This window comes from Eleutherodactylus coqui, chromosome 11, assembly GCF_035609145.1.
Source record: "Eleutherodactylus coqui strain aEleCoq1 chromosome 11, aEleCoq1.hap1, whole genome shotgun sequence".
NCBI classification, from domain to species: Eukaryota; Metazoa; Chordata; class Amphibia; order Anura; family Eleutherodactylidae; genus Eleutherodactylus; species Eleutherodactylus coqui.
The window spans coordinates 8,440,489-8,453,025 of record NC_089847.1 but is presented as its reverse complement, the minus strand read 5'-3'; the positions used below and the strand labels follow the sequence as shown (position 1 = coordinate 8,453,025).

The window sequence follows — 12,537 nt, the reverse complement described above, 5'->3', positions numbered from 1 at the left end:
AGGCTCTAGTACCCTGTTGTACCGCCTCTAGCTTGGATACAAGATGTGATACGAACAGGCATGGAGGCTCTAATACCCTGTTGTACCGCCTCTAGCTTGGATACAAGATGTGATACAGTCAGGCATGGAGGCTCTAGTACCCTGTTGTACCGCCTCTAGCTTGGATACAAGATGTGATACAGGTAACCATTGAGGCTCTCTTACCCTGTTGTACCGCCTCTAGCTTGGATACAAGATGTGATACAGGGGGGCATGGAGACTCTAGTACCCTGTTGTACTGCCTCTAGCTTGGATACAAGATGTGATACAGGTAACTATGGAAGCTCTAGTACCCTGTTGTACCGCCTATAGCTTGGATACAAGATGTAATACGTTGGCAGGGAGGCTCTAGTACCCTGTTGTACCGCCTCTAGCTTGGATACAAGATGTGATACAGGTAACCATGGAGGCTCTAGTACCCTGTTGTACCGCCTCTAGCTTGGATACAAGATGTGATACAGGTAACTATGGAAGCTCTAGTACCCTGTTGTACCGCCTATAGCTTGGATACAAGATGTAATACGTTGGCAGGGAGGCTCTAGTACCCTGTTGTACCGCCTCTAGCTTGGATACAAGATGTGATACAGGTAACCATGGAGGCTCTAGTACCCTGTTGTACCGCCTCTAGCTTGGATACAAGATGTCGTAATGATGCAGATTTTAACACTGTTTTTGGTGTGGATTTTCAACTGCAGAGAATCTGCACCAATTCGCACCCTGGAGGTCAGTAAATGGCGCCGCGGGGATCTTCACATGGATGAATTCACTGTGGAAAAATTCATGCAAATTCTGTCTCTAAAATCTACATCAAAATCCCCGTCTTTTTGACGCAGTTTTTCACGCGATCAGTATGCTGACTTTGCCCTTTCCGTGGCCAAAATGCACATGTGGAATTTCAAAGTGAAAACGTTGCGGAAAAAAAGAAGCATCAGTTCTTGATGTGGAAATGCACCGAAACAATATTTTCTGCATCGAAATGCCGCAAGCAGATTTTGGCCATTGTCGGGGCAAATTCTGCATACGGTTCCACTTGAAAAAACTCTTCAAAAAGACGTGCATTGTGACACTGATTTTACGGTGAATTCCGTGGCGTGAACAGAGCCTCAGTCGCCAGTAAACAGCGCCTCCTAGTGGAATTGGTTATGATCATGATCGCAGTAACCAACTTCCAGTAATTGCAGCGTCCATGACAAAGCGTGCGGAGTAACAAAGCACGCTGTAACCCACACGATACAAGGACTCTCATCTACTGACAGACAACAACACGTCTCCATCACGTGCGTCATCGGCGCTCGCCACTTCTCCTTCAGATTCTCCGCACATTTCCTAGACACCAGGGATACAAAACACAACGAAGAACACAAGAAACCTCAGGAACATGTGCAAACCAGGAGCCAAAAACAAAATCGCACCCCGGATGCCTGGCGAGGATTATATCACTGCGCTGTGTAATGCGAGGCGGTACGATCCCTCCAGGAGTAATGGACGATCCCTCCTGTAATGCAGATTTACTTACATCTACTTACTCTGAGCCCCGGGGCCGTCCGGCCTGCAAGAACAATTTGTGGAAAAATAAATCTGCTGGTATGTAGGCGACTACATGTGACTTACCGCACACTGTAACAAAACACCAGCACTTCTACAGGTCAGAAGGGACTAAACCTGAAGCTCTTGGGCCCCTATGCAAAACCAACCTACCCTGTGCCTTTTGTGGTAGAGATGCCTAGGGTCCTCCAGTGCAAGACGTACGCTACATGACACCTTGTGTGGAACTTTTTGGGGCAACCCCTCCCCCCCCCCCAAAAAAAAAAAATTATATATATATATATATATATATATATATAGAGCTGTCGGCCTGTATTCTGCTTATGCAGAAAGCAAGCAAATGGCAGCAAACAGCTCAGATTAGATACTGTGTCAAAACTAAGCTCAGTACATAAATACAACACCAGACTCCTATCATAAATACAGCAACAGAACCAAGCTCATATTATAAATTCAGCAAAAACTAGCCTCAGGGTACATAGATACAATACGAGAATACCATACCCATAACATAAATACAGTACCAGCACCAAGCTCAGTACAAAAATACAACCCCAGAACCAACCTCAGTACATATAGTACTAGAACCAAGCTCATAACATAAATACAGCACCAAAATCATAACAAATACTGCACCAGAACCAAGTTCATATCATAAATGCAGCAAAACCCAACCTTGTGGTATAGATACAATACTAGAACCTAACTCATAACATAAATACAGCACCCGCACCAAGCTCAGTACAAAAAAATACAACCTCAGAACCAAACTCAGTACATATAGTACCAGAACCAAGCTCATAACATAAATACAGCACCAGAACCAAGTTCATATTATAAATACAGCAAAAACCAACCTTGGTACATAGATACAATACCAGAACCAAGCTCATAACATAAATACAGCACCAGGACCAAGCTCAGTACAAAATACAACCCCAAAACCAACCTCAGTACATATAGTATCGAAACCAAGCTCATAATATAAATGCAGCACCAGCACCAGAACCAAGTTCATATCATAAATACAGCAAAAAACAACCTTGTGGTATAGATACAATACCAGAAGCAAACTCATAACATGAACACAGCACCAGGCTCAGTACAAAAATACAACCCTAGAACCAACCTCAGTACATATAGTACCACAACCAAACTCATAACATAAATATAGAACAAGAAAAAACTTCATATCATAAATACAGCACTAAAGAACCTTGTGGCATAGATACAATACCAGAACCAAGCTCATATTATAAATACAGCACAAACCAACCTCGGTGCATAGATACAATACCTGAACCAATCAAATTCATATTATAAATACAGCACAAACCAAACTCGATACATAGCTACAAAACCAGAACCAAGCGTGTAACATTTTTACAGCATCAGAACCCAGCTCAATATATATATAAATACGACACCAGAAGCAAGCTTTGTATATAAATGCAGCTTCAAGTATCAAGTTTGGTACAAAACTACAGTCCTCAAAACGCCCTTAGTACATATAGTACCAGAACCTAGCTTATAACATAAATACAGCACCAGAACCTAGCTTATAACATAAATACAGTACCAAAACTAAGCAATTGTGTTGCAGGGGGGGTGCAGATAAGCTGGCAGCAGCACTTCATATTATCAGAGTGGAGGAGACATAATGATATCTATGAAACAGCTGCTGCATGGAGGAAAATCATCATCTGGTCAGGTGGGCCTAAGTAGAGCAATTGTGCCCAGCCTCATCCGCCTGGTGCACTTCCACAAGCTGGTGACCAGTAATTTAAAGGCATTGTCCAGGGTTGCGGAATCCTAACACGAGCCTACAGTGTTGGAACTTCTGCTAATGGCCTGGTTCCAATGCTAGGTCATGTGGTATGGACCCTCGTTGTGCCATTCCCATCATAGAAGGGGGGGCTATTCCACACATCGTAATAAGTCAGCCAGCACCAGCTGAACAGTTAGCCAGCTCTGATGACAAGAACAGAGAGAGTCCAAACCATGTGATCCGGTGTCTGAACCAGTACGGAATTGGAGGTTCCAACACCGTAGATGTGGGAAAGGATTTCATCTCCCTGGACCATCCCTTTAAATCTCCCACAATCCCATGTACTTCAATACTCTTCTATGTGTATTATTCCTCCTGCGCTTCCTGGTATACAAGTCAGAACGGCGGTCCGGTAGTCACACAACGGAGGGGAGCAGATGAAGAGTTAAGCCGACGAAGGGCAGGATCATATTTGGGCACAGACAACCCTCCTGAGCCGTCGGATCAGTCTGTATTTTCCATTTAGTTGCCCTTTAAATCCCCACGAACAGTTCTCAGAGCGGTTTACGCCTTTTCCCTCATGGCGTCCTTTCAGCGGTTACGCTGGGATGATAGATGCCGCTCCTCTCACCGCCTGACACCAGAGCGCTCCAAATTAATTTTAAATCACTTTGTAAACACGATTAGCGGAGAATTGCCGGGGATTTCTGGTAAAGAACCTTTAATTGCACAGACGTGAGGACATATTCAGGTTTTGTATCAAAGTGCAGGGAGCTCTTAAAGAGACAGTGCACAGTATATGGACAATGACTCGATCAGTAGCGGCTCCAGTGTGATAAAACCATAACTTTCCTCAGGACTGCAGCAGAAATGCTTAATGCTAATGTCATCCTGGCCTTTCCTCTGTCTAGCCTTGTCCATGTACATCCGCATCCCATGGTTACATTCACTGCCTAGGTTAGATGGAACCTCAGGACATAACTACAGCCCTAGAACCAAGCTCAGTACAGAGATACAATACCAGAACCAAGCCTAGCACATAAATGCAACATCAGCACCAAGCTCAGTATCAGAACCAGGCATATAACATAATTACAGCACAAACCAACCTCAGTTCTTAGACACAATACTAGAACCAAGCTCAGTTCATAAATACAGCACCAGATCCAAGCTCATAATGTAAATACAAGATGAACCCCTCATGAACCCATGCTGATGAAGAGTTATACTGTTGTTTTCCTAGAGGTAATCTAGGATGGCATCTCTCAGAACCCCTTGAATATTTTTCCAATTATTAAAGTAAGACTTACCGGCCTGTAGTTACCAGGCTCACTTTTAGACCCCTTTTTGTATATTGGAATCAGATGGGCAATGCGCCAATCCAATGGTACAAACCCGGTATCAATAGTGTCCATAAATATAAGAAATAGCGGTCTACCTATCACATCACTTAGTTCCCTTAGAACCCTTGGGTGTATTCCACCTGGGCTTGGCGATTTATCGATTTTAATCCTTTTTTACCGACTCTGCACTTCCTCCTCTGTTAGGCATGCAATATTTACCCGGGGGTTAATTTTATTCCCCTGCATCTCGTGAATACACTAGTTCGTGAATACACTTGTGGAAAAACTGTTTAATAGATTTGCCTTCCCCTTATCATCTTCTATGCTTTCTCCTGCATTATTTGTTAGAGGGCCAGCGCTCTCAGTGCAGATCCTTTTACTGTTAATATAATTGAAGAATAGATTAGGGTTATATTTGCTCTCTTTGGCGATCAGTCTTTCTGCCTCCTCCTTGACAGTTTTCATCTTTTCTTTACATTATTAGTTTTTTCCCCTGCATGATTTTAGCGCTTCTTTGCTGCCTTCTTGCTTTAGTAGTTTGAACGCTTTCTTTTTTTCGTTTATTGCCCCTCTTACCGTCTTGTCGAGCCACATTGGTTTCCTTCTAATTGTAGTTCTTTTATTTTTAAAGGGAATGAACTGCTCACATGAGGTGATTAGGATGCTTTTATACTTTTCCCATTTGTCCTCTGCACTGATATTTTTGAGGATGCTGTCCCAATTAATGTTAATTAATGCTAGTAGTTCTGAGCTGATCAAATTTTGCTTTACTAAAGTTTACTTTTTTGTCACTCCCTGATAAGGTTTCTGATTGAAGGACAGGTGGAAATTAATTATATTGTGGTCACTATTTCCCAAGTGCCCATCAACCTGCACCCCCTGATTCTGTCCTGTTTGTTAGTTAATAGTAAGTCCAGAGTGGCCCTCCCTATAATTGGCTCCTGCACAAGTTGGGTAAGGTAGTTCTCTTTAATTATTCTCAAGAACTTATCACCCCTGTGAGATTTGCAGGTTTTGCCTTTCCAAATTATATCCGGATAATTAAAGTCTCCCATAATAATGACTTCATTGCGGTTCGACGCCTCTTCTATCTGCCTTAATAATAGGATTTCAGTTTCTCCCTGTATTTCTAACCACAGAGATTTCACATGTTCATCTCCTACACCTATATCTTCTCGTAGCCTCGGCAATAAGTACGAGGTTCCTAAGGTTCAGTTCATGAATACAGCACCAGAATCAAGCTTATAACATAAATACAAGTTGAACCAATCTCAGTATATAGATACAATACTAGAACCAAGCTTAACACATAAATTATAGAGCCCCAGAGCCAAACCCATAACATAAATACAGCCTCAAAACCAAGTCGCCAGTCTACATCTGCCTGATCCCCATCATTCTCCACCCTTCAGACCTCATAGTAACAGCATGGGTGGCCTCTATGGTACGTAGTGCATGTGGTCCCAACTGCACACAAGACCTTGTTGCTACACAGTAGAAGATCTTGTCTGACCGCTGTTATCACATTAAATATGGCCGGTAGAGCACTCTATATTTCCATCAGTCCCGTAGAGATTGAATACTGCGGCAGGGCACATGGTCTGTGGTGTGGAGGCTCCGGACCCCTGCTCTAATGATCAGTGAGGGTCCTAGCAATTAAACAGTTATCGCTTGACCTGTGGACTGCTAATAAATTTGGTTCATGGGATAACCCCGTTAACAAGCCATTTTAGCAAAGACTCCTCTAGACCTTCTCTCCCCTCTGACCGGCGCAGTGAGGAGCCGCTGAACGCCATCGATGTCAATTTCAACTTTTCTCCTCATTAAAATCCTATTTCTTGAGCTGATTAAATGAGCATCGCACAAATCCGATCACGTCGAGTTCTGGTGGGTGCAAAGCTCAACTCGTTATGTGGAGATCAGTCACTCTTAATGGATGTAAATGAAGGTTTATTGCCGGAATCGCTTATCTGAGAAGACAGGGAGCTGCAATCAAGACAGACACCATTGTAATTCATATCTATCATCCATGATGAAGCCGAACATCTATGGTCTACAGGAGTGCTCTACACCCTGAGCCTCTCCAGGGGCTGCAGAAATACTACTCCTAGCATGCCACGGCAGCAATTACTGGGAGTTGTAGTTCTGCAAAGGCTGGAGACCACTGGTTAATGGGAAGATGGTCAATGTTAACGGAGGTTGATGAGAGGATGATGAGGAGCAGGTGGAGGATGAGAAGATGGCAGACGAGGAAGAAGGGGAGGGGATGGAGATGGCGGACGAGAAGGAGGGGATGGAGATGGCGGACGAGAAGGAGGGGATGGAGATGGCGGACGAGAAGGAGGGGATGGAGATGGCGGACGAGAAGGAGGGGATGGAGATGGCGGACGAGAAGGAGGGGATGGAGATGGCGGACGAGAAGGAGGGGATGGAGATGGCGGACGAGAAGGAGGGGATGGAGATGGCGGACGAGAAGGAGGCGATGGAGAAGGAGGGGATGGAGATGGCGGACGAGAAGGAGGGGATGGAGATGGCGGACGAGAAGGAGGGGATGGAGATGGCGGACGAGAAGGAGGGGATGGAGATGGCGGACGAGAAGGAGGGGATGGAGATGGCGGACGAGAAGGAGGGGATGGAGATGGCGGACGAGAAGGAGGGGATGGAGATGGCGGACGAGAAGGAGGGGATGGAGATGGCGGACGAGAAGGAGGGGATGGAGATGGCGGACGAGAAGGAGGAGATGGAGATGGCGGACGAGAAGGAGGGGATGGAGATGGCAAACGAGAAGGAGGGGATGGAGATGGCAAACGAGAAGGAGGGGATGGAGATGGCAAACGAGAAGGAGGGGATGGAGATGGCGGACGAGAAGGAGGAGATGGAGATGGCGGACGAGAAGGAGGAGATGGAGATGGCGGACGAGAAGGAGGAGATGGAGATGGCGGACGAGAAGGAGGAGATGGAGATGGCGGACGAGAAGGAGGGGATGGAGATGGCGGACGAGAAGGAGGGGATGGAGATGGCAAACGAGAAGGAGGGGATGGAGATGGCAAACGAGAAGGAGGGGATGGAGATGGCAAACGAGAAGGAGGGGATGGAGATGGCAAACGAGAAGGAGGGGATGGAGATGGCGGACGAGAAGGAGGAGATGGAGATGGCGGACGAGAAGGAGGAGATGGAGATGGCGGACGAGAAGGAGGAGATGGAGATGGCGGACGAGAAGGAGGCGATGGAGATGGCGGACGAGAAGGAGGCGATGGAGATGGCGGACGAGAAGGAGGAGATGGAGATGGCGGACGAGAAGGAGGAGATGGAGATGGCGGACGAGAAGGAGGAGATGGAGATGGGTGACGAGAAGGAGGAGATGGAGATGGGTGACGAGAAGGAGGGGATGGAGATGGGTGACGAGAAGGAGGGGATGGAGATGGGTGACGAGAAGGAGGGGATGGAGATGGGTGACGAGAAGGAGGGGATGGAGATGGCAAACGAGAAGGAGGGGATGGAGATGGCAAACGAGAAGGAGGGGATGGAGATGGCAAACGAGAAGGAGGGGATGGAGATGGCAAACGAGAAGGAGGGGATGGAGATGGCGGACGAGAAGGAGGAGATGGAGATGGCGGACGAGAAGGAGGGGATGGAGATGGCGGACGAGAAGGAGGGGATGGAGATGGCGGACGAGAAGGAGGGGATGGAGATGGCGGACGAGAAGGAGGGGATGGAGATGGCGGACGAGAAGGAGGGGATGGAGATGGCGGACGAGAAGGAGGGGATGGAGATGGGCGGACGAGAAGGAGGCGATGGAGATGGCGGACGAGAAGGAGGCGATGGAGATGGCGGACGAGAAGGAGGCGATGGAGATGGCGGACGAGAAGGAGGCGATGGAGAAGGAGGCGATGGAGATGGCGGACGAGAAGGAGGCGATGGAGATGGCGGACGAGAAGGAGGCGATGGAGATGGCGGACGAGAAGGAGGCGATGGAGATGGCGGACGAGAAGGAGGGAATGGAGATGGCGGACGAGAAGGAGGGGATGGAGATGGCGGACGAGAAGGAGGGGATGGAGATGGCGGACGAGAAGGAGGGGATGGAGATGGCGGACGAGAAGGAGGGGATGGAGATGGCGGACGAGAAGGAGATGGCGGACAAGGGGAAGGTGATGGAGATGGCAGAGGAGAAGCAGGAAATGGAGATGGCGGGCGAGAAGGAGGCGATGGAGATGGCGGACGAGAAGGAGGCGATGGAGATGGCGGACGAGAAGGAGGCGATGGAGATGGCAAACGAGAAGGAGGCGATGGAGATGGCGGACGAGAAGGAGGCGATGGAGATGGCGGACGAGAAGGAGGGGATGGAGATGGCGGACGAGAAGGAGGGGATGGAGATGGCGGACGAGAAGGAGGGGATGGAGATGGCGGACGAGAAGGAGGGGATGGAGATGGCGGACGAGAAGGAGGGGATGGAGATGGCGGACGAGAAGGAGGGGATGGAGATGGCGGACGAGAAGGAGGGGATGGAGATGGCGGACGAGAAGGAGGGGATGGAGATGGCGGACGAGAAGGAGATGGCGGACAAGGGGAAGGTGATGGAGATGGCAGAGGAGAAGCAGGAAATGGAGATGAAGAACAAGGGGGAGGGGATGGAAGAGAAAAAGGAGGGGGAAGAAAAGGAGGAAGTAGATGAGGAAAAGAACAGAAGAGAAGGACAACAAGAGTGAGGAGGCCAATAAGGAAAGGAAGGAGGACAAGGACAAGGCAAACGAAAAGGAGGAATCTATCTTGGACCTCCCACACAGTAGCATTTTTTCATCTCCTGTGTCATACATTAAAAGAACGCACGGCACACAGGCGGCATATGGACCCATATTGTTCTATGGACCGCACACACTACTGAGTTTTTTCATGCAGACACGGACTATGTGAAAAGACTCATTGCATGTCCTTATTCTAGTCACAGACAAGACTAAAGGACATGCCAATGCCTGTGAATGTGCGGGCAGTAGATGTAGCGGACAGGTGTCTATGTGGTGTCTGATGCGAGTCGCGTCTGTACCTCTTGGGCACAACTTACACACAAGGCATCTGTGTCGGAAGCCTTAGAAACCTAGAAGTCTGTTAAGGATTTCAGCTGCAAGTTGCACCAAAACAACTGCCCATCTGCCCAGCCTTTACAGACTCTTTACATATAACCATGTTACATTTGCGCCCCCTAGTGCCGATAAGGGCATCATATGGATAGGCTTAATCAATAGGAAACTTACTCAGGGAACACTTTCCCTTTAAGAATATTGTCTCTGCAGTTGGCAGCAGCATTTGGCACTTTCCAAGACTCCGACAGGATTCCTTAGAACTTTTTCAATTACCTGCTCCATTACACATTAACCAAGTGCGTTCCCCAGAGCCGCCGCTCACTGGTGTCCCAGAAACTTGTAAACTGAACATGAAATACATCCGCCAGAGGACATAAAAGTGAGAAAAAGCCTAAAAGTGTAAAAATTCAGAACATTGACCTAAAGTCTGCAAGTGCTCCGTGGACATAAAAAGAGAAGATCTCCATCTTTGCTTTGTCTCAGCGGTTTACAGCCCGGCTGAGGTCGGGGCTCTTTGCTTTTAATGCTCTTCGCAAAGTGTTTTTTAATTTGGTGCATCTTGTATTTTTGCATACGCATAACTGCACATTCTATCAGAGGTCTGACTGCTCCACAAGATGGGAGAAGCTGGAGCCTCCTGCCACTTTCATTGCCTTTCTCTAGCTGAGTGGTTTCCAACCCGGGTCTCTATAGCTGCTGCAAAACTACAACTCCCAGCATGCTCTGAAAGCCGAAGGCTAAATAGCTTGAAGACACTTTGGGGGTCACAGTGCTGACAACCACTTGCCTGGACCATAAATGAACTCGGGATAGGTGTCACATCCCTTCCCCCACTTCTCTTGAAAGCTTCTTGCTCAGAAGGGGGCAGCAATGAGCACAGGGGACACTCTGGGATGAGCTATAGGAAATCTGCTGCAGCGTCCCGTAGGGTGACCCCGGACACATGGCATACACTGAGGAGTTGTGAGGGCAAGATGCTAGCTTGTCACGGCGGCACTTAACACGCTCCCTCCCAGTGGGACGCACACAGCCAAGGCCAGGGCAGCACTACGCCTCTTCCAGACAACCCCGGCATAGGGATGCGCAATAGATGGAGGAACAGGGATTGCGGTTGTCACGGGTGACACCACCATTCCGGCATCCACCAGCATGAACATCGGCGGTGAATAACTGAGCCATAGACAGGAATAGAGTACCTCAGGTTCCTGGGACCAACAATACAAGACAAAAATAGACAGTATTTCAAGTGCAGGTAGAGTTATAGATATACACAGACAGACTTGAAGATAAGTACCTCCACACAGAGGTCCCAGACTTCAGGACGCCCGTAGGTGTGACATTTGTAGAAGCATACCTCTACCCAGCAGTCCCAGACTTCAGGACACTTGGGTGTGAACAATTGAAGAAAAGACAGAGTACCTCTGCACTGGGCCTTGAGAAAGTCTTACTTACTAGTTGCTCACTCTCTCTCTCTTGGGGACTCACTCCATCATCATCACAGAAACAGGCACTCCAGGAAACCTCTCCTCCTCTTCCATCTTCAACACATGAGGGCTGAAGGTACCCCCATGTACCTCTCTGGTTTGCTCTCTCAGCTGGAACTCAAGATGGAAGCTCCGGACTGAACCCTTTCCCACTCTCAATCACTCTCATGCCACATGACAGGACATAAATTGATACATTTACAGACAGTTAGCACACTTTGCAGACATTAACCTCTTTCGCTGAAGCTGTGCAATACACACAACAGAATGACAAGACAGTTGTGCACAGAGCATCTACATAAGACAGACATGTATGACATTTATGGAGGGGGCCTGGAAAACGTACTGGGCCACTACACTGTGGTGGAACAGAGGACATACATAAAGGTAAGGGGGCCTTCATAACAAAGATTAAAATGAGACCCCCCTCGTGTGCTGGTTAGCATCAGCCCAACCCTAACCACCTAGGACAGGAGGATTTAGGCTTATTTGCCACCTATCTTCTTTGCATGATCCTTAGGTAGCGCCTGGGAGAAGAGACCCAGCACACATTCCTACCACCATTGAAAATAAGAGGTGCAACTAGCCTGAACTGAATCGGGTCTCCTCAAGGGCCCCATAGCAGCTGCATGGGTTGCCACTTGGTTGATGTGGTTGGTGCCTTCTGTGGAACCTTCTATTGGTTGAAGGATGAGGAGATGGCAGATGAGGAGGAAGAAAGAGGAGGAGGAGGAGAAGGAGGAGGAGGAGAAGGAGGAGAAGGAAGAGGATGAGGAGGAAGGGGAGGAGGAAGACGATGAGGACCCCTTCCATTGAGTTGTATCATATACTGCCCAAACATCAAAAACATATCGTACCCAAATATCATTGCCAAAAGGCACCTAAAACTACAGAAAGTAGATGCATCTGATTCAGACGGGATCCAACATGCCAGCTATAGGTACTCACTCCAGAGGGACCACTATTTGCCCCCTACAGTATAAGCAGGTAATGTTCTCTGTGCAACCTCTAATGCTGTCCCTACTAAGCCAATTAGAGAGAGAAAGTCTTTAACACACGTATTATACAATTGATGCTGATTTCTAGAAACTCTCTAAATATATAAGTGCATCAACCATCCCTGCAAGAGTCATGGACATATCTACAGCCCTGAAGGTCACCATACCGCCCCCATCAGCCCAGTACTAGCATATTAATAGGCCAATATAAACTACACTTTGCACATAGTAATGGGGGCGGCCGCCTTACAAGCCCATCTTGCAGAGTGCACAATCCATGGA

At 47.7% G+C, this 12,537-nt stretch overlaps 1 protein-coding gene across 1 annotated transcript; it reads left to right on the top strand.

Annotated features, from left to right (window-relative positions):
- The first annotated feature begins 6,934 nt into the window (after positions 1-6,934).
- Positions 6,935-12,073, top strand: LOC136582673 (axoneme-associated protein mst101(2)-like). Its single transcript, XM_066583855.1, has 3 exons — positions 6,935-8,443; positions 8,487-9,397; positions 11,947-12,073. Exons 1-3 carry the CDS (start codon positions 6,935-6,937, stop codon positions 12,071-12,073), a joined length of 2,547 nt encoding a protein of 848 aa, XP_066439952.1.
- Positions 12,074-12,537: the final 464 nt, after the last annotated feature.

Coding starts and splice junctions, on each gene's coding strand:
- LOC136582673 (XM_066583855.1), top strand. CDS start 6,935: ATGGCAGACGAGGAAGAAGGGGAGGGGATGGAGATGGCGGACGAGAAG. Junction 8,444..8,486: donor AGAAGGAGGGGATGGAGATG/GCGGACGAGAAG, acceptor GACGAGAAGGAG/GCGATGGAGATGGCGGACGA. Junction 9,398..11,946: donor AGAAGAGAAGGACAACAAGA/GTGAGGAGGCCA, acceptor TATTGGTTGAAG/GATGAGGAGATGGCAGATGA.